The 20780-nt window shown below is 41.6% G+C and overlaps 1 protein-coding gene across 3 annotated transcripts in view; it reads left to right on the top strand.

Moving 5' to 3' along the window:
• The window catches only part of CASD1 (CAS1 domain containing 1), a 60285-nt gene continuing 39505 nt past the window's right edge, over positions 1-20780 (top strand). For 2 of the 3 annotated variants that reach the window (XM_037890666.2, XM_037890665.2), the window contains exons 1-3: positions 1-445; positions 18130-18226; positions 19123-19243. In XM_037890666.2, coding sequence (XP_037746594.1) covers positions 313-445; positions 18130-18226; positions 19123-19243 — 351 coding nt within the window. In that variant the 5' untranslated portion in view covers positions 1-312. Of the gene's footprint in view, positions 446-10877; positions 10897-18129; positions 18227-19122; positions 19244-20780 lie in introns of those variants that run through there. The other variant, XM_043541187.1, reaches the window with a different exon arrangement.

The raw sequence follows: 20780 nt of genomic DNA, 5'->3' as shown, positions 1-20780 counted from the left end.
GGTCCATGCCCCGGAGGAGCTGCAGGGCCCAGCGGCCAGGGCGGGGTCGCGCTGCGGGAGGCAGGCGGCGGCGCAGCTCTGGGCGGGGAAGGAAGGGACGGCCCGCTGCTGGAGTGAAGCGGCGCTGGGCTGGGCGGGGGCGTCCTCTCGCCGTCCGCGGGGGTGTCGGGCCCTGCTCCGCGGCGCTCCTGGCGCCGGCGGCAGCAGCAGCAGCAGCGGAGGCTCCTCTCCCCTTCGCCGCCGCGGGAGACCCAGTGCTGCCCCGCTGCGCCCGCCCGCTCCATCGCACGCTGTTGTCATGGAGGAGCCAAGATGGCGGCCCTGGCCTACACCGTGGGCAAGCGGGAGATCAACCACTACTTCAGCGTGAGGAGCGCCAAGGCGCTGGCGCTGGGCGCCGTCCTGCTGCTCGCCGCCTGCCACGCCGCCTTCCGCCACTACCGAGGTGAGGGGAGGGCACGGCGCTGGCAGCCCCGCGGCGGGGGGAGCCCCGGGACATTGGGGAGCCGGGCGAAGGTCCGCGGGGGGAGCCGGGACCCGCCGCAGCCGCGGGGGAGGCATCCTGTGGGTCGCGCTTCCCCCGCGTCTCCTGCCTTGCAGGGGCTCCTGGGTGCTGTCCCCGGCGTAAGGCGCTGCGGCTCCCGGCACCAGCCGCGGGACGGACCCGGGCTCCCGCCGCGCAGAACAGGCGCTCCGGGGCCCGGACAGGGTGGCTGGGTGCCCCGCGGCTGGTGCCCGCAAGCTGGTGTCGCACGGAGGGGCCGGCACCGCTTTGAGGGATGGGGATGGGGACGGCTCCTAAACTTCGCCATAGTTGAGCATCATCTTCCTACCCTCCCCGCGGTTACTTGTTACCGGAGCCGAGCTGTTCGCACGGACTGTTGGGGACACCTACTAGGGCAGCGCAGGACGGGGACACCTTTTGCCTGGGGAGGGGCTGGCAGGAGGGAATTGAAATTGGCTGGTGTGTTTAGTCAGGTCCCTGCCCTGAGGACCTGGCAGTCTAGGACGCTCCAGTGCGAACAGTTAAGAGGCGGGGGAGTGCAAATAGACAGCCCTAGCTGAGCCGGCACGGGAAGGCTTGGGGAGGAGAGGAACAAGTTTTGGAGAACAGGGAATGAATCCGAGCTCCCATGGATGCTATTTAAAATGGTGGATGGCACCAGCGTGTTATACACCAGCCCCTGGCTTTGTTCAGATTGAACTAGACAGTCAACAGAAACGTGCCTTGGTCTCAACCACTTTGCAGATCCCCCCCACCCCCCCAATATCATTACAAAACCTGCTATGGATTTACAATTATGTGTGGTGGTGTTCACCTTTAGGCCACTGGTTGGGACCGAAAGTCAACAGCTTTGTGTAAGCATGCAAGTTGTACTGGTTTAACTATACTGGTATAGTTTAAGTGGTACAGTCCCCCTTCCAGTGAATGCCGTTGTACATGGGTAAAAATACAGTACTTATACCAATATTGTTTGTTCCCATACTCAAAGGGGAATAGCCTGTACTGTATAACTACTTTCAGACCTGTATATGGGCATCCACAATGTCACTATAACTATTTTGGTTTGGAAGAAAATCGGGTCCTTGACTGAAATAGTAATAATGGTGTAAAATCTTAATTGTTTGATATATGCTCTTGTTCAATGTAAACAATTGACCTAAACCCCAAAATCACTGTCACAAATGCCCTGTTTGATGAAAGCAAATAAGGTAGTAGTGTCAGTGTGTCTCCGTGGGTCACAATTGAGAGTACCAAATTCAGGACAAGCTGCTGGAAAAAGGGCAGATGCCCCAAAACCGGTGTTTTTTCTTCCATGAGATATACCAATCCAGCAACAAAAGTAAACTTCTCTCTCACCGCACTGGCTAACAAGAAGTCAGAAATGCAGCCTCCTTAGGTATTCCAGTCATGGGTTCAACACCAAGACTTAATGATGAGTGGTTCTTTAAAACCAATTTCATCAAACAAAAGGGTTCTTCTGATCCCACAGGAGCAGCAACATACCCAGGTCAATATATAACTCAGATCTTTCTCAGTAATCATGCTTTTGCCAACCCTTTAGTATCTAATATCTAAAGGTTTATTTATAAGAAAGGTGAGACTGAAAATTGGTTAAAGGAATCAAATACATACAATAGATACAAAGTTCTTGGATCAGGCTTATAGCAGTGATGAAAAAAACTGCTGGCTTGTCTCTGGTTGCTTCCAAATCACTGGAAGGTCCTCAGTCCCTTGGTTAGTACATTAGTACAAGTCCAGAGGTTTGAGGAGGACAAAATGGAGATGTTTCCAGGGCCTTTTATAGCTTCTGCCAAGTGAAGGGAAACCCATTGTTCTACTTTGTGGAAAATTACAGGTAATAAGATGGTATTTGGACTCACATGGGCAAGTCACATGTCTATGCATGCTTTGCTTAGTCAAGGCCATTACCCATACTCTACTCAGAACATTCACTTGAAAGTCCATCAGGTGTGGATGGACGTCTTCCATGGTGCATTGTGAGTTAAGTGTTTCTTGATGGGTCATTTAACTTGAATAGTCCCTTCAAGATGTGCAGGCTAAATACCTTGTTGGTGTTACCACAGGGACAAACATTTGAAATACAGGTACATAGTTAATATTCATAACTTCAGATACAAAAATAATACATGCATACAAATAGTATAATCATATTCAGCAAATCATAACCTTTCCATAGATACCTTACTTGACACACTTTGTACAAGATTTGTTGCACTTATATAACAGTGGTAGCAACAATAATCTACATAGTCATATTTTAATCAGATAACCTCACAACTAGGTAGGTAGATTTTTTTTTTAGTGGAAGAGCCAAGGGATGAGAAAGTACAAACATAGTTCAGTTTCTATGTCCTTTGAAATGATCCATTTTAAGGTCGAGGTATTTTGGCAGGACAGTACAGAGAAACTTGTACTGTTGCCTGTTCAGGGGATAATCAGAACATTTCAGTTCCAGTGCTGCAAATCCAGCATATTCCATAAACAGTAATGAAAAATTTAAAGGGATCTCATCACCTATTTCTAGTTTACACACACAACCCTGCTTCACAGTCCTGTGGGTAAAGTAGGAAGTTTATCCACAATACAGTTCCGTAGGCCATGTCTACAGTGGGAAAACTGGACATGTAAAAATTGAACTCGGTGCACAGTTAGCTAACAGTGTTAAAAATGCTTGTCATATTATGCAACCACTTTCACTCTTGTTACTGCCAATGAAGCTGTTCTAATGGTGTAGTACACATCCACATTTTTCCAATATAGGCTCAGTCTGTTTCAGAGATGTCAAGGAATGTAATAAGAAAAGGAGTACTTGTGGCACCTTGGAGACTAATGAACACCCTATGTGGGTAGAGGCAGGGTAGGGATAGTGGAGAGGGGGTCTGTGTACAAATCAAAACCAGCAAAATGTCTGCTGTTGTTGTTTTTCCAAAAGGTTTATGAATAATCACTCTTTGCTAATTTCTCAAGTTTTCGCATAAAGTGACATTGTAACTGTATGAGGAAGAGAAAACCCTGTCACAGGACTGGATATGAGTTTCTTAGATAATACCAAGCACTGCTGATCATATAAAACCTTAAAAGGTTAAGAAGATTGCATATGTTTTTGGAGAGAAATCAGAAGATTGTGCATTCATAATTTGACACAGCCAGTAAAAATGTGTTTTATTCCTCTTCTATGCTACCTAAAAAACACAAACTTTTAAATTAATTATGTACTTAAAAGAGCATAGGACTAGATTGTTGGCTCAGACTTTTTGTATGTTGAGGTTTGTTTACTAAATCAAGTAATGATCATTACCTGATCCTTTAGACAAGGGACAAAAACCTTTATTATTTGCTTAGTCAAATGTGCAGTGCTACACCTGGAGACAATTAGTCAATAGCATACTTTTTCTCTGTGATGGTAAAGACTAGTATTGTGGACTGTTATAACAGTGAGCATTAGAGAGGGACAAGAAAGGCAATAGTCGGTCACCAGAAAACCATATGAAAAAGTGGGCAATCCTAAAAATGGGTAAAGACATATGAAGATGGGTGGAAATTATAATGTACAGTGATCACGACTACTAAACAATCTCATGTTCTCCAAATAGGCAGGGGAGTGGAGGTTAGTATAATTTTAATGTTTTTTTAATATTAATTGGATATTATATAATTTTTTGGTGGCTAACCTGTCCTTTTCCCCCTTGTCCTTTAGTCCAGTGGCTCTCACCTTTCCAGACTACTGTACTCCTTTCAGGAGTCTGATTTGTCTTGCATACCCCAAGTTTCACCCCACTTAAAAACTACTTGCTTGCAAAATCAGACATACAAAAAGAACAGGAGTACTTGTGGCACCTCAGAGCCTAATAAATTTATTTGAGCATAAGCTTTCGTGGGCTACAGCCCACTTCATCGGATGCATAGGATAGAACATATAGTAAGAAGATATATATATACATACAGAGAACATGAAAAGGTGGAAGTAGCCATACCAACTGTAAGAGGCTAATTAATTAAGATGAGCTATTATCAGCAGGAGAAAAAAACTTCCGTAGTGATAATCAAGATGGCCCATTTAGACAGTTGACAAGAAGGTGTGAGGATATTTAACATGGGGAAATAGATTCAATATGTGTAATGACCCAGCCACTCCAGTCTCTATTGAAACCCAAGTTAATGGTATCTAGTTTGCATATTAAAAGTTTTTTTTCTCCTGCTGATAATAGCTCATCTTAATTAGCCTCTTACAGTTGGTATAGCTACTTCCACCTTTTCATGTTCTCTGTATGTATATATATATCTTCTTACTATATGTTCCATTCTATGGGCTGTAGCCCATGAAAGCTTATGTTCAAATAAATTTGTTAGTCTCTAAGGTGCCACAAGTACTCCTGTTCTTTTTGTGGATACAGACTAACACGACTGCTACTGTGAAACCAGACATACAAAAGTATCACAATACACTATTACTGAAAAATCGCTTACTTTCTCATTTTTACCATAGAATTATAAAATATATCAATTGGAATATAAATATTGTACTTACATTTAAGTTTCAGAGTAACAGCCGTGTTAGTCTGTATTCGCAAAAAGAAAAGGAGTACTTGTGGCACCTTGGAGACTAACCAATTTATTTGAGCATAAGCTTTCGTGAGTAGCTCACGAAAGCTTATGCTCAAATAAATTGGTTAGTCTCTAAGGTGCCACAAGTACTCCTTTTCTTTTTACATTTAAGTGTATAGTATATAGAGCAATATAAAAAGCCATTGTCTGTATGCAATTTTAGTTTGTACTGACTTTGCTAGTGCTTTTTATGTAACCTGTTGTAAAACTAGGCAAATATCTAGATGAGCTGATGTACCCCCGGAAGACTTCTGTATAACCCCACAGGTACGCGTACCCCTGGTTAAGACTGCCTTAGTCTGCAGACTAAATCTTAGTCTGCAGAAACATATGTGAGTACTCATATGAGTAAAGCATATGTGTTAATGTTTGCCGGTCAAGGCTTTAGCTTTTATTGTCTCAATGGTCTTTTTCTGCTGTTGACTGAGGAGATGTTGTACTTCCTAAATGTTTTTAGGTTTTGTTTTCTATTGAAACATGGTAAAAATTTCTCTCATTGCATGTTTGGAAGAAAAGTTAGTAGGAAAATGCTGGGAAATTGTAGGTCTTATTGGCTAATTTTGGCCCTAATCCTGCAACTGCACATGGCTGTAATCTTACAGATGTAAGGGCTTGTCTACGCTGGCACCTTACAGCACTGCAGCTTTCTCGCTCAGGGGTGTGAAAAAATGCACCCCGAGTGCTGCAAGTTTCAGCGCTGTAAAGTGCCAGTGTAAACAGTGTACCAGGGCTGGGAGCCATGCCCCTTGTGGAGGTGGTTTTTTGTAGCTCTCTCCCAGCGCTATACCGCGACTACGCAAGCCAACGTTAAAGCGCTGCTGCGGCAGCACTTTAACGTTGCCAGTGAAGACGTGCCCTAAGTAATCTATTCAATTCAGTGGGACTGTACACTAGTGTAAAAATGATCATGTAAGTGCAGGACTGTGGCCTGTATGTGGAAGCAATGGAAGCTTTCCTACTTATAAAGAGACAAACTAAAATTTGATACAGTTTTCAAATTAACTGCTAATGATATGAGATGTGGATACATAGAGAACTTATAAGCTTTGATAGAGAAACTGTCTTTATGCAAAATTGTATGAAAACTAGCTTTAACCTATCTATACATCCTCCAGAGTCTTCATTTGCCTAATTGTTTATAAAATGTCTCAAATCTTAGCATTAGTATTGTGTATTTTGTCATCTTAGTAATATATATGTCAAAGGTATGGTGTTGAAATCCTATTGGGGATAGGTTTTTATTTATAATTTTGCATTTTTTCTTAAATGCATCACCAAGTAGTCTGCAGTTAAGTACTATTTAAAGTTATTTTACGTTCAACAAAATATCTGTCATGGTTGTAATTCATATATCTGAAAATAAGGAAGATTCTTTGTCCATTCGGATTCAGAATTTGTTTATTATGAGATTGTGTTGTTTTTGTCATTGGATGGAGACTGTTATTCCTTGAATTCAGTAGAAAGATATATTGAAGGAATAACTAACAAAATAGAATTAAATTATGTTCTCTATCAATTACTATGCATGTATGCAGTATGTGTGCTTATGAAATTTTATGAATATTAAACTTAATTTATTGTTTGTGCTATTTCAAATAAAACATGAGGGGAATAAAGAATAAGAACTTTCTGCATTTTAGCTATCCCAGGGCACTTTTTAGGGTTCTTCTCATTATCACGTAAAAGGAATTGCTCTCAAAAATGGTCAGAGATAGGGTAGTTATTTTGTTTTGTTTTTTTAAAGAAAGTATCCTGGCCCGTTTTGTTTTGTTAGTCAAGTGATTCATCCGTCTTCTGTTGCTCCTAGCGCTTCCTAATGCCTCTATTGGTTTTTCTTGGAGACACAATTTATGGTGGTCTGACTCTGCTTATTTTCTCTCCTCATTTCTTTCTCTCCATGTTCTTTCCTTTTCTACCCTATTCATATCCTTTCCTTCACTAATATGTCACTTTTTGCTTCCTCATTTGTCACTCTCCTTCCCCCCCTCCTCCAAACTCCTCCATCTCTCCAAAAGATCTTCTATTGTTACATGTTAACAAAAGTTCTTATGTCTAATGATAGAAGATAGACATCAGATGTTGGGAACACTTCTAGTGATCCCTTGGAACGTGCTGTCTTGCTGACCTAAGGAGCTAAAACATTCAAACCCAGTTGTTGGTAGTGTATGTTGAAGATGTAATCCCATGGTCTGAAATTATCCCTGTGTTAAAAGGATTATTTTTTGTATGTATGTACTCTTGGAAGTGATGAGTATTTGAGATTCATCCTGTTGGTGATGTATGGTATGTGTGTGAGAGTGGAGATTGTTACAGTTGCATATAATAATAGTGGAGTCTCAGCTTTGTTATAGTTAAGGCTCAGGGCAGGTGTACACTTAAAAAGCTGCAGCTGCGCTGCTGTAGTGCTTTAGTGAAGACTCCACTATGCCAGGGGGAGAGCTTCTCTTGTTGGCATAGTTCATCCACCTCTGCCAAAGGCGACAGCTGTGTCAACAGGAGACGCTCTCCTGTCGACATAGCGCTGTCTACAGCGGGGATTATGTCAGTACAACTAGGTCACTTGGGTGTGGATTTTTCACACCCCCGAGCAATGTAGTGACACCAGTATAAGTTTGTAGTGTAGACCTGGCCTCAGAATCATCTACTGTTTTAAAGACTGTTTTCAGTGCTCTATGGGTAGGTCTACTCTGCAGTCAGGAGGTGTGATCATAGCATGTATAGGCATAGGCGATCTAGTTGTGATCTGGTTAGCTCACTAAAAATAGCAGTATAGTCTAGGCATTCAAGTTAAATTCCACTTGGGACCCTAGGTGTGTACTCGGGGCTAGCCCATGCTGCTGCCTGTGCCGTTGTGGCTACACTGCTGTTCTTAGTGAGCTAGTCTGCTTATGCATGCTGCAATCACACTTCCTGATTGCTGTGTAGACATGTCCTAAAATCCAGATCCTGACTCAATTGTCTTAAAATTTGTTGTTCATTTTTGGGTTGTAAGGTAGGGGTAGTGGTCCAAATATGGAGTCATTTGAGCAAGGGATTGCACAAATACAGTCCCTCCTTCCCCTCACCCCCACCCCCAAGTCACATGTTTACAAAATCACTTGATTCTTAAAACATTTACTTGTCAACACCTGGAGCTCAAACTATGGATCTTATCTTCCCTGAACTGATCTTACCTGCTCAGGATTTATCTCAGCACTGTTTCGGTATTCACTGTCCCCCTTTCCCCCTCCCCCCTTCCTGGGGAAGCAAAATTAAAGAAATTATTGGAAAATTAAGTTTACTGCTCCAGATTGGATTGATCCTAACTGGTGAACCAAAGAGAGTGAATTGTGTTTATGTAATAAGACTAGGGCTCTGTTGTCATACTAACTGGGTAGCTCAAGGTGACATGCTCTGGTCGTTGAATCTGAGCCATATGCATACATTCTGAGTTTCAGTCCTACCCTGAGCAGTTTTCAGATAAATTTGTGTTATGCACATAAGCTGTTTTCTTCCTGCATTCTGCTGGGGCTGTTTTTGGAAGTTTTGCCCCAAAACCAAAGTTTCTGGTTTTAGAGCCGATGTTTTTAAGTGCTCTAAAGCAGAAGTATATACTGTGAAGGAAACAAGCATTAATTAAATAGAGGCAAGATGAAAAGCTAATAAGTACTTAGGATATGTCATTTTGGTCTTCGGCTGTTTCCTGAACAATGGGAGTGATTGTGAACAAAGAAAAGCTAGTTGGGTTATTTTTCAAGGGGTTAACTGATGCACAGCATCCTTAACGTGAGTTGCTCATAACATTTTCAGATTTTTATATGTTTTTTGGTGCAAATCTAGGGAATATGGGGTGTTGGCGCAGTGCAGGGAGTGTGTGTGGGGGGGGACGGGGGGTTGGGAGAGCTTTTGCCCTTTGCCATGCTTCATCCTTTAGGGCTGCACTCTGGCACAAGTGCTCAGGGTCCAGCATACCCCTAAACTACTCTTACTAGCATAAACCACCCACATCCATACCCTGCATTTGTGTCCCTACTTCAAAACATGCCCCACTGACTCTTAGTCCCTGCACTGTTTTTGCATCCTCTGTCCAGTTCCTCAATCAGTAGGGCCTTTACTGATGCCTACCCCTTCGTGGGGAGGAGGGCTGGGGAGGGAGGATTGGGCTGTGCTGGACCAGCAGAGAGATGAGGGATGAACAGATGATACAGGGACTCATTGAAAGGACTAACATCCATCCAGTGCCTTCTGTGACCGGTTTAATCATTGCCCAGGAATGAGAGACAGTGAACGGAAATAGCTGATCTGTGGAACATGGCAGTGCTGAGGTTTTTTTTTTAAAAAAAAACATGCATTATTAACTGCCCAAAACCGTTTTTTATGGAGAGTTAATGTTGTGAATTTGTCTCATGCTTTTCTGGGCCCGTTCTGCCAGCCTACATCAGACACTTGGTTACATTTTCAAACAAATGCCTCTGTGCTTTCTCCCATGCTATTCCTCATGCTTGAGAAGTACTGCCCATAAACATCTGCAAAACTAATTATTATTCTCCTTCCAAAACCTTCTCAAAACTCTCCTTTGCCATGATGCCTGCAAAAAACACATGACATTGGTTAGGGTGCCGGTGTGCTGGGACCACTGTCTGTCATGATAACCAAATATTGTTTCATGTCCTTTTACTCCTCTGCCTATATGTATCTGTTGTCTCTTGTCTCATACTTAGAATGTAAGCTTTTTAGGTAAGGGATCATCCTTTTGTTCTGTATTTGTACAGTGCCTAGCAGAATGAGGTCCTGGTCCATGACTAGGGCTTCTAGGTGCTATGTTAATACAAATAGTAAATAAAAATAATAGACTGTTGAGTTCAGCTACATTCAAACTCTGAAAATCAAGAAATACAAAGTTAAGATACATACAACTAAACTAGGTGTAAATCAGGTGGATCAATAGTGAGTGATTAAAAACTATGACAGCAAGGATTTCTGGCTGGATTCCTCAATGTAACAAGTTCGTGTGTTTATCTGTGAATCCACTCTGCTGGGGGTTGTTGAGTCTTACTGAATCAGTGGTGCAGGCGGTTTGTTATCTGAACTGGATAAACTGTAGGAACCTTAGGAGCGCCACGCCTTGAGAGAAGGCATGAGTTGAACTTTTACCTTGTGTTTAAATTTCTGTCTAATAAAACCAAATGCTATGAAGTGAGCGTGTGTCTGTGTGGACTGTTTAGAGCAGGCTGGGAAAGGTGCACACATTTAGTAATACAAAAGCAGAAAAAGTTTAACAATTGTGTTTTTACGTATTCATGATGTATCTCCCATTAGTTTTCAGCATCTACAAAGTTTAATTCTTTGTAGTAATGTTTATGATAATTGCAATGTACAGTGCTCTGAAATCCACCCTAAACACATTGCCAAACTCATCCATTTCATCCTCTGCCACAACAACTTCAGATTTAACAACAAATGCTTTGCCCAAACTATGGGGACAACCATGGGTATTAGGATGGCTCCCCAATATGTCGATCTCTTCAGGGGCCACCTTGAGGAAGAATTTCTAGAAAAATGCACCACAAAACCAATATATACTTGAGATATATAGACAATATTTTCATCTTATGGACAGATGACCTAAGCTCCCTTACAGATTTCCACCACAAATTTTAAACAACCACAACCCCTCTCTCAAACTGTCTAGAACGCACCCAAAGCAGCATCAACTTCCTGGACACCATAATCAGATTCAACAATGTGAATTGTTATAGCATAATTACGATGCAGCTTTATGCAAGGTAAGTCATGTGAGGTGTCATTAGAAAAGCTATGATTAGCTTATTATGATTATCCTATTTCTATGCATGTATCATTTTTGTATCTGAAGTTATAAATATTGACTGTGTATCTGTATTTCAAATGTACTTACACCTGGGTAATGGCCACTAGGCAGATGCTTTCAGTCTAGATAGCTGGTTGTGAAGGGAGAACAATAGGCCTTAGGAGAAGCTTATCTGCCTCCTGGTGAGCCTTCCTGAGAACGCTACAGACAGCCTGTGAGTGATGGCTGCTGTGACTCTACAAGGGCATGTGACCAAGCCACATGATGCTGGACTTCATCTTGGGATGTCAGTATTTTTCCACAGACTGGTCTGGGAACCAAGCTTTGGAACAAAGGGTTCCCGCCATATGCAAAAGCTATATAAGGCAGGGAGTGACATCATCTGTGGTTCTTCACTCCCTACGTAAGAAGACGCCTAGACACACCTGAGGAACAAAGACTGAACTAGGGAAAGTGCTGGACCCAGGTTCAAGGGATTTCTAGCCTGTGTATGAAACACCTGGGGATTCCAAGCTGCAAAGGAAGTGTAGCTTGTGTCTTAAGAATTTACAAGTCTGCTTGTACCATGAGTTAAGGTGAAAATCTGCTATTCATACCCAGTCTAGCTAGTATATTAAGCTTAGTTAGCGTTTTTTATTTGCTAGATAATCTGATTTGAACTGTTTGCTATCCCTTATAATCACTTAAAATCTATCTTTTGTAGTTAATAAACTTGTTTTGTTTTAATCTAAACCAGTGAGCTTTGACTGGAGTGCATGGGGAAAATCTCTGCTTGGTTACTACAAGTGTGCATCATTCTCTTTACATTGAGGGAGAGGCGGACTGGGTATTAAACCCATGTACTGGCCATATTTGACCAGGCCAGGATGGTACTGCTCAGGGGTCCTAGGCTGGGAAGCTGGTAGCTTGAGAGACTTTGTGTAACTGCAGCTGGGTGTGTCCCTACCTATGTGAATGCTGGTGAAAGTGCAGGCTGGAGGGCTTTGCAGCTTGTTACACAATACAGTGTGAAAGGGAGCCCAGGCTGGTGGGTCAGGGGGCTCAGTTGTACCCCAATTCCAGGTGGCACCCCGGGAGAGCCCGTCACAAACGAAATCCTACAAACAACTACAGTAGAACCTGAGAGTTATAAACACTTTGGGAATGGAGGTTTGTTTGTGACTCTGAAATGTTCGTAACTCTGAACCAAGGAGTTATGGTTGTTCTTTCAAAAGTTTACAACAGAACATTGACTTAATACAGCTTTGAAACTTTACTATGCAAAAGAAAAATGCCGCTTTTAACCATCTTAACTGTTCCTGTGCTTGTTTCATTTAAATTCTTACCTCATCAAAAAGTTTTTTAAACTTTTCCTTTATTTTTTTCTAGTTCACATTTGACACAGTACTGCACTGTATTTGCTTTTTTCTTCTTCTCTGCACTGCTGCCTGATTGCGTACTTCCGGTTCCAAATGAGGTGTGTGGTTGACAGGTCAGTTCGTAACTCTGGTGTTCGTAACTCTCAGATTCTGCTGTATATACAGGAACCCGACAGATCACCATTGTTATCTCTACAGATCTAGCAACCATCCCAGACACACCAAGAAATCTGTTATCTACAGCCAGGTGCTCAGATACTATAGACATTGCTCCGAAGAGAAAGTACATCAAAATGCACTACACTGCCTTCGCTAAACAAGGACACTCCACCAGAGAAGCAGATCACATCATGGAATAAGCCACCCGGATATCCCAGGAGAACCTGCTTCAAATTAAAAATAAAAATCCCCACTGACTGAACTTGCATAGGTGTCATCTACCGCCCCATGCCAGAATGCTGATGGGGTATTATCAAACAATTACAACCCATATTGATGGGAACACTTCTGATAGAAATCTTTCCCCATCCCCTTATCCTGGCCTTCAGCTTGGCAAAGTTGGGAGTGGGGGGGGTTGTTTGATCATCAAAAGTAAGATTCCCACAGATAAGGACACACCAAATCAAAGCAGCACCATAGAATCATAGAATATCAGGGTTGGAAGGGACCTCAGGAGGTCATCTAGTCCAACCCCCTGCTCAAAGCAGGACCGATCCCCGACTAAATCATCCCAGCCAGGGCTTTGTCAAGCCTGACCTTAAAAACTTCTAGGGAAGGAGATTCCACCACCTCCCTAGGTAACGCATTCCAGTGTTTCACCACCCTCATAGTGAAAAAGTTTTTCCTAATATCCAACCTAAATCTCCCCCACTGCAACTTGAGACCATTACTCCTTGTTCTGTCATCTGCTACCACTGAGAACAGTCTAGAGCCATCCTCTTTGGAACCCGCTTTCAGGTAATTGAAAGCAGCCATCAAATCCCCCTTCATTCTTCTCTTCTGAAGACTAAACATCCCCAGTTCCCTCAGCCTCTCCTCATAACTCATGTGTTCCAGTCCCCTAATCATTTTTGTTGCCCTCCGCTGGTCTCTTTCCAATTTTTCCACATCCTTCTTGTAGTGTGGGGCCCAAAACTGGGCACAGTACTCCAGATAAGGCCTCACCAATGTCGAATAGAAGGGAACGATCACATCCCTCGATCTGCTGGCAATGCCCCTACTTATACATCCCAAAATGCCATTGGCCTTCTTGGCAACAAGGGCACACTGTTGACTCATATTCAACTTCTCGTCCACTGTCACCCCTAGGTCCTTTTCTGCAGAACTGCTGCCGAGCCATTCGGTCCCTAGTCTGTAGCGGTGCATTGGATTCTTCCGTCCTAAGTGCAGGACTTTGCACTTGTCCTTGTTGAACCTCATCAGATTTCTTTTGGCCCAATCCTCCAATTTGTCTAGGTCCCTCTGTATCTTATCCCTACCCTCCAGCATATCTATCACTCCTCCCAGTTTAGTGTCATCTGCAAACTTGCTGAGGGTGCAATCCACACCATCCTCCAGATCATTTATGAAGATATTGAGCAAAACCGGCCCCAGGACCAACCCCTGGGGCACTCCACTTGATACCGGCTGCCAACTAGACATGGAGCCATTGATCACTACCCGTTGAGCCCGACAATCTAGCCAGCTTTCTATCCACCTTATAGTCCATTCATCCAACCCATACTTCTTTAACTTGCTGGCAAGAATTCTGTGGGAGACCGTGTCAAAAGCTTTGCTAAAGTCAAGGAACAACACGTCCACTGCTTTCCCTTCATCCACAGAGCCAGTTATCTCGTCATAGAAGGCAATTAGATTAGTCAGGCATGACTTGCCCTTGGTGAATCCATGATGACTGTTCCTGATCACTTTCCTCTCCTCTGAGTGCTTCAGAATTGATTCCTTGAGGACCTGCTCCATGATTTTTGCAGGGACTGAGGTGAGGCTGACTGGCCTGTAGTTCCCAGGATCCTCCTCCTTCCCTTTTTTAAAGATGGGCACTACATTAGCCTTTTTCCAATCATCTGGGACCTCCCCCGATCGCCATGAGTTTTCAAAGATAATGGCCAATGGCTCTGCAATCACATCCGCCAACTCCTTTAGTACTCTCGGATGCAACGCATCCGGCCCCATGGACTTGTGCTCGTCCAGCTTTTCTAAATAGTCCCAAACCACTTCTTTCTCCACAGAGGGCTGGTCACCTTCTCCCCATGCTGTGCTCCCAGTGCAGCAGTTTGGGAGCTGACCTTGTTCGTGAAGACAGAGGCAAAAAAAGCATTGAGTACATTAGCTTTTTCCACATCCTCTGTCACTAGGTTGCCTCACTCATTCAGTAAGGGGCCCACCAGACTCTGCCAAAACAACAGATGCAAAATCTGCCAATTGTCACCAGACTCTGCCAAAACAACAGATGCAAAATCTGCAGACATATCTTCTCTTCTACTGTGATCAATATCACTCACGGGTGAACACTTTTCACAGTGCACAGTAAAGGACCTCTCACTCCTTGTCCTCAAAGAAAACAACACCTTCAAAAGATGAGCCTGGGAACTTAAAGTCATAACTCTGGTAGACACTAAAAATCATGGTTTTAATTATGGTCCTTTACAACAATTTGTAACACACCCTACTCCCTGTTAAAATTAAGTGCACATTAAACAGTTAAGTAGTCTTACAGATGTGTGTGGCCTGCATTGTGCAGGAGGTCAGACTAGATGATCATAATGGTCCCTTCTGAACTTAATATCTATGTATCAGTTGTGAACCCCTTATGCTTAACAATTTGTCCCAACTTGTATTTAGCTTATACTCTGGTTATCTTGCCCAGATCTGAAGGAGAGCCCCTGTGAAGCTCAAAAGCTTGTCCCTCCCACCAACAGAAGAAATTGGTCCAATAAACAATATTATCCCACCAACCTTTTCTTTTTCTCCCTCTCTCTCTCATTCTGGGACCAACACTGCTACAACTACACTGCAAAAAAATTGTATTAATGACATTTGTAGATTTCACATTTTGCAGGAAATATTGGATATTCATAACAGAGAATATAGCAAAATTTTGGGGACTGAGCTATTTTGAGATATGTGATTTCCCCATCTAAAGCAAGTAGACATGAATTCATTTTGTTACCTAGTCACAATATTAAATAGGTATGTGGCAGCTTATGATTTGAACTCATGGTACAAGGAAGAAATTTTCTATTTGTAGCTGAGTTCTCCCACATGAGCTTTTTCTTTGATACTTTAACTTTTGTTTTACGTTCCATAGGAATTCGCTTATTTTGTCATGGCTATACTAACATGAGAGTGCATATACTGAGAATTTTATTAGTTAATCAACGTAATTTAATAAATGTTCAATCTAAAGGTTTCTCTGTCCCTTTGTATTCCTTTATTATGCTGCATCTTAAATATGTTTTTTAAAATTTGTATGTCATATAACCTTTACATATTTATATATCAAAAGTCTCATTAATATTAAATAAAAAAAACCTTTTTTTTTTATTAGAAGACAGGTAATGGTGAAAATATCTCAAGTCTTCCCAACAACCAGGAAATATAATGCAAAAATACATTTTTTAGTTTTAATTAAGAGGCATGTTATTTTTTCAAAGAATATCAAGCAGTATATTATTTCAAAACAAAAGGGGGCATAGTTTAGCTTGGGTGGGAGATATAACTTGCATGGGATAAGAGAACAAATATATAGCATGAGACATCATTTGGCGGCATGCCTTAACTATTCATTTTTGAGGTAGAAGAGCTATTCTGAGAAAACCTACTGTATTTTCGGGGTGGAGGGATGTAAGTTAGACTCCTTCTATATACACTGCCAATTTTAGCTATTAATGTTTTTGTTTATTAATATATCTTCACCCAACACTGAAATACATGCAGCTATTCTGTGATAGCAACACTACCCTATATTGGGACCAATGAGTTGTTGTCTCGAAGTTGTACTTGGAAAACTGAAGATACAGGTTGGGGAAGGTATATCAAATTAAAAACAAACCCCAAGCAATTCTGTCTAATAAAAATTAGTTAGGGGAGGAAAAGGAAATGGGTCCATTCTGTATGCTACCACAGCTACATCATCGCCATGTGAATCTGCTGCTGTCTGTGTAAAATACTTCGACAAGAAAATAGCCTGTCTTTATTCAGTGTGCTTATTTCTCCCTTTCTCTTCCACTGCCTCTTGTCTTCGTGCAGATCCTCAAGTGATCTGTGTTTAAGTTCATATTAAGCAATTTCAACACACTGTATCTCTTTTCTACAGATTTTCCTGTAACTTAGTTATAGAAAATTAATAAATATCCCTCTAGCTTTCTTCTCTCTAGTGCCATGCTATAAGAAACTAGTGTTCAGTTTCCTTTGCTGAAACTCTGTTCTCCACATAAAAATTCGATACGATTTTTCCATGCAGTGAACCCAAGTCTAAGGTTTACGCTATTAGAAGAAAGCGTGGTATACATATGTGAGAATTTTGTTTGTTACCGCAGAGGCTGCGATCTCGTCATACTTTTCAAGCTAATCAGGATTTGGTTGGGTCAGTACTTAGAACACCTCCAAAGAAATCCTAGGTTCTTCATGAAGTAGTGGTGATTCATTAAGTAGCCTTCTCTTTGAGTCAGTGTTTGGGGACACTGTACAGTTAAAGGTGTCCTTTTCTGGATCAGATGCACAATTGAGGCTTAGGCTAGTGATAACCAAAAATCTCATAATAGTCTTCGCAAGACTAAGATGGCTATTCCTTATGTCCAGAACAAATTTCAGTTCAGATAACTACATTTTTCTAGTGTGTAACGTTGCTGTGAACTGCTGTACAGTGGGTGCATTTTACCTTGTAGATGGCTATAAACCAGTGATTCCTAAATAGTTTGTAAAGCACTTCGGAATCATTCTGAATGAAGGTCTAGTGCCCATGAATATCATTTATTTTTTCATTTTTGGGAGAAAGTTCAGAAATCGTAGCTTTTTCAGTATTAATTTATTGGAAAAATAGTATCTTGGGAACAGCAGCAAAGTCTTTCCTTTTTCTTCAGGCCCAGGTATTCATAACAATTTTAAAAAGGACTTATTAGTTTCGGACCTAAGATGTTCATTTACTTGAGCTTGAAGAAAAAAATCACCATTTCTGTAGCTGACCCTTAGCTTGCAACTTTTAGACTGAAGGAGCTGACTGCAGTGCAGAATCAGAGGCTACAGAGAATTCCTATGCAAACCTCTTTCTTCTGAAACACTGAGATCTAATTCCACCTGCTTTAAGGTGGTAATTACATTTTAAGCAAGCAGATACGAACAGATAATCCTGCACGTTTCTTTTTTAGACTTAGATTGTATATAAAATGCTTAAACCATATGCTAAATCTTTACAGAAGAGCATTACATTAGAGTACTAGTATGTTAATCACTTCACCTTATGTTGTTATAATTGTAGAATGATAGGTGGCGCAGTGGATTGATGCTCTGTTCTTTTAACTCTGGAGGCCCAAGTATTAATCTAGTTCTGGTCACTACCTGCTCCTTAGTAGAAATTAGGCAATCATCACCATTTGGCTGCGGACAGAGGAATGTTTTCGGACAGAAGTAAGGAGCAATAAATGGCAAAATTACATGGGGAAATTTGTATGGGACCTCCTTACAATATACTTGGTTCTAGTCAGTGCTAGTGATTTCTTACCTTTGTGTGGTCTAAACTTCAACTATTTATTTAAAAAAAATAAGGTAGTTGGTGGTTAAGATAGTGTATGGTACATTTTGTAGTTGGATTCTAATTCTAGTGTAATTCTTTTAAGGTGATGATACATGTGAATATCTTCTCTCCAGTGGGAGATTTCTTGGGGAAAAAGTATGGCAGCCCCATACTTGTATGATGCATAAATATAAAAATAGGTAAGGATATCACTTTACATTCTTTTATTTTTATTCTATTCTCTACAGGGGAAAGTAGTAAGAAATCTCTATACTGGACTGCAGTCTTTTGAGTCTCTGTAGCCTCATCTCCTTTGGCTGTCTTCATGCTTGCATCTGATTGTTTTTAAATGGGTTACAGTGAAATACATAATTTATCAGAGATCAGAAAAGGGCACTTAGTGTAAGTCCTTTGTGGCAGATATTCTTTTCATTATGTGTCTAGAGTGCTAAGCATAATAGGATCATGCTACTAAATATAAATAGATAAGAGTGGTAGTAATAATTTATACTGCATGTTTTGTTTATTATGAAGAATTTCAAGATAGCTCAAGGTGCATCACATGTTTTATATATGGTTTCAAATTGTGATTTAAAGGGCAAATACAATTCTTAGTTATAATATCCCAAATAGTTAATATATATTCCTTTTTTAGAATTTTTTCTTAAGAAAATGGACTAAATAATGTTGAGAAATAAAAGTACCTATCACTTTTCTCTTCATTCACTTAATATAGAAACCGTGACAGATACCTTTATCACTCAGAATTATTCTGTTACTTAACAAAGTTATACAACTACTCAGTCTTTTTGATTTTTCAGCACCACCCAATGGGAAAGAGAGTCCTTTCACTCCTACAGTAATTTGTGGAATCAAATTGTCAGGGTGGCTCCTTATTTCATACTTACTCCTAGTTATATGTAATGCATTCAGTATTGTAAAAAAACAATTTACCCTTCTTTAGAGTTAGATGTAATGTTTAGAATTTTCTGTATAACATTCAAGATTTCCTTTAAGGAATTGTCAATTTCCTTCATTAAATTGATTCCTTAAATAATGTAATATGTTAATTTTGTAATGCTGTTTCTTTTTGCAGTGAAGCAAAAAACTGCCTCCTAGACAAACATATTGCATTTATAGGAGATTCCAGAATTCGCCAATTGTTTTATTCTTTTGTAAAACTCATAAATCCCCAAGTGAAGGAAGAAGGAAACAAGGTAAGACTGTCTTTTTTCCCCCCAATTTGTCACTTCACTGTTAAAACTTTACTTAATTTCCAGGTTGAAAACACCAGAAACTGGGTTTTTTTCTAAAGACTTTGATATCTGGAATGGGCATTTGTTGGGAAATAATACTACTTACTATCCTAACATTCAGGAAAGGGGACCATGTAGCATAGTTCCGCAGAGAAACAAATCAAGCACTTGAGCGGGAGATTGGGCCCAAGCAGTTGTCAGAGGGTGATAACAGGAATGTTTGGCGTGCTGAGAAGTGAAGTGGGAAGTTTGTAGAGGGAGTATTCAGCAGATGATAGTTGAACAGCCTAGGAAAGAAAACTAAGGTGGCTTGTCCAATGGCAACTGAGGCTATGGCTACACTGGCACTTTACAGAGCTGCAACTTTCTCGCTCAGGGGAGTGAAAAAACACCCCCCTGAGCGCAGCAAGTTACAGCGCTGTAAAGCACCAGTGTAAACAGTGCCCCAGCTATGCTCCAAGTGCTCTAATCCCCTCGTGGAGGTGGAGTACCAGGAGCGTTGGGAGAGCTCTCTCCCAGCGTTGGCGCGCGACCACACTCGCACTTCAAAGCGCTGCCGCGGGAGCACTCCTGCGGCAGCGCTTTGAAGTTTCGAGTGTAGCCATGCCCTAAAGGAGATTTGTTTTTCTGGTGAGAAAATGGAAATTTGTCTGTTCAATTTATGAATTCTCTGTGAGATTATGAACTCTATGTATCTTTACCAATCGGCAAACTCTGTTTTGAATGTGGGGACAAGGTGCCTTCTCTGTGATCTCTTTACCTCCATATTGGACAGAAATGCCAAGGCATAGTGATGCAGGACTGACAATAGACAGTTGTTAAATTGATATAATCCTCTATGCAAATATAAACATCCTATACAGTAAGATAATGTCTACCCCAAGAACTGGCTAGATAGAGGGGTCACTTGGTAACAAAGTCATCTGGTATTGGGCTCTGGTCACCTGGGGAGGCTGATTAGGAGGTCACCTGACAGGGACTGGAAGGTTATAAAAGATGGCTGTTGGGAGTTCTTTGGTAATTTTTCACCAGTTTAAGATGCAGGAGACAGCTGCAAGAAATGGATGAGGTTGGGACAGGAGGAACCTGCCTATCTGAACATAGATGGCCCTCCAAGCAAAGACTGAGCTACAGTGAGGGGCATTGTGTTGTGTTGTTTTCTATATGATCTGTACCCTCTATGTATTTGTCATGCTTAAGTAAAGAGCAATAACGTGTTAGTATCTGTTATATGTTACACCTATCAAATGGCCCTCTGAAGAGGGGAAAGTAGAAGGCCCACGCCTTTGGAGTTCTGGGAAAGGGTGTGTTTAAACTGGGGTGGGGGCTAAGGAGTCAGCAGTGAGACCAGAGGGGCTAGGAAGCTGGGCCATATGGTTGCAGCCTAGACAGAAGATCTGTGCTCCAGAGATGTCCCTAGGGACATAAAGACAGGGACAGTGGGCGCTGTTCAGACGTTAGAGGCTTAAAACACCCAGGGAACCAATGGCAGGGTCTC

The sequence above is a fragment of the Chelonia mydas genome, chromosome 2 (genome assembly GCF_015237465.2).
Source record: "Chelonia mydas isolate rCheMyd1 chromosome 2, rCheMyd1.pri.v2, whole genome shotgun sequence".
In the NCBI taxonomy this organism is placed as follows: domain Eukaryota; kingdom Metazoa; phylum Chordata; order Testudines; family Cheloniidae; genus Chelonia; species Chelonia mydas.
Note: the sequence above shows the minus strand (reverse complement) of the source record. Positions and strands in the feature narration are given on the sequence as shown.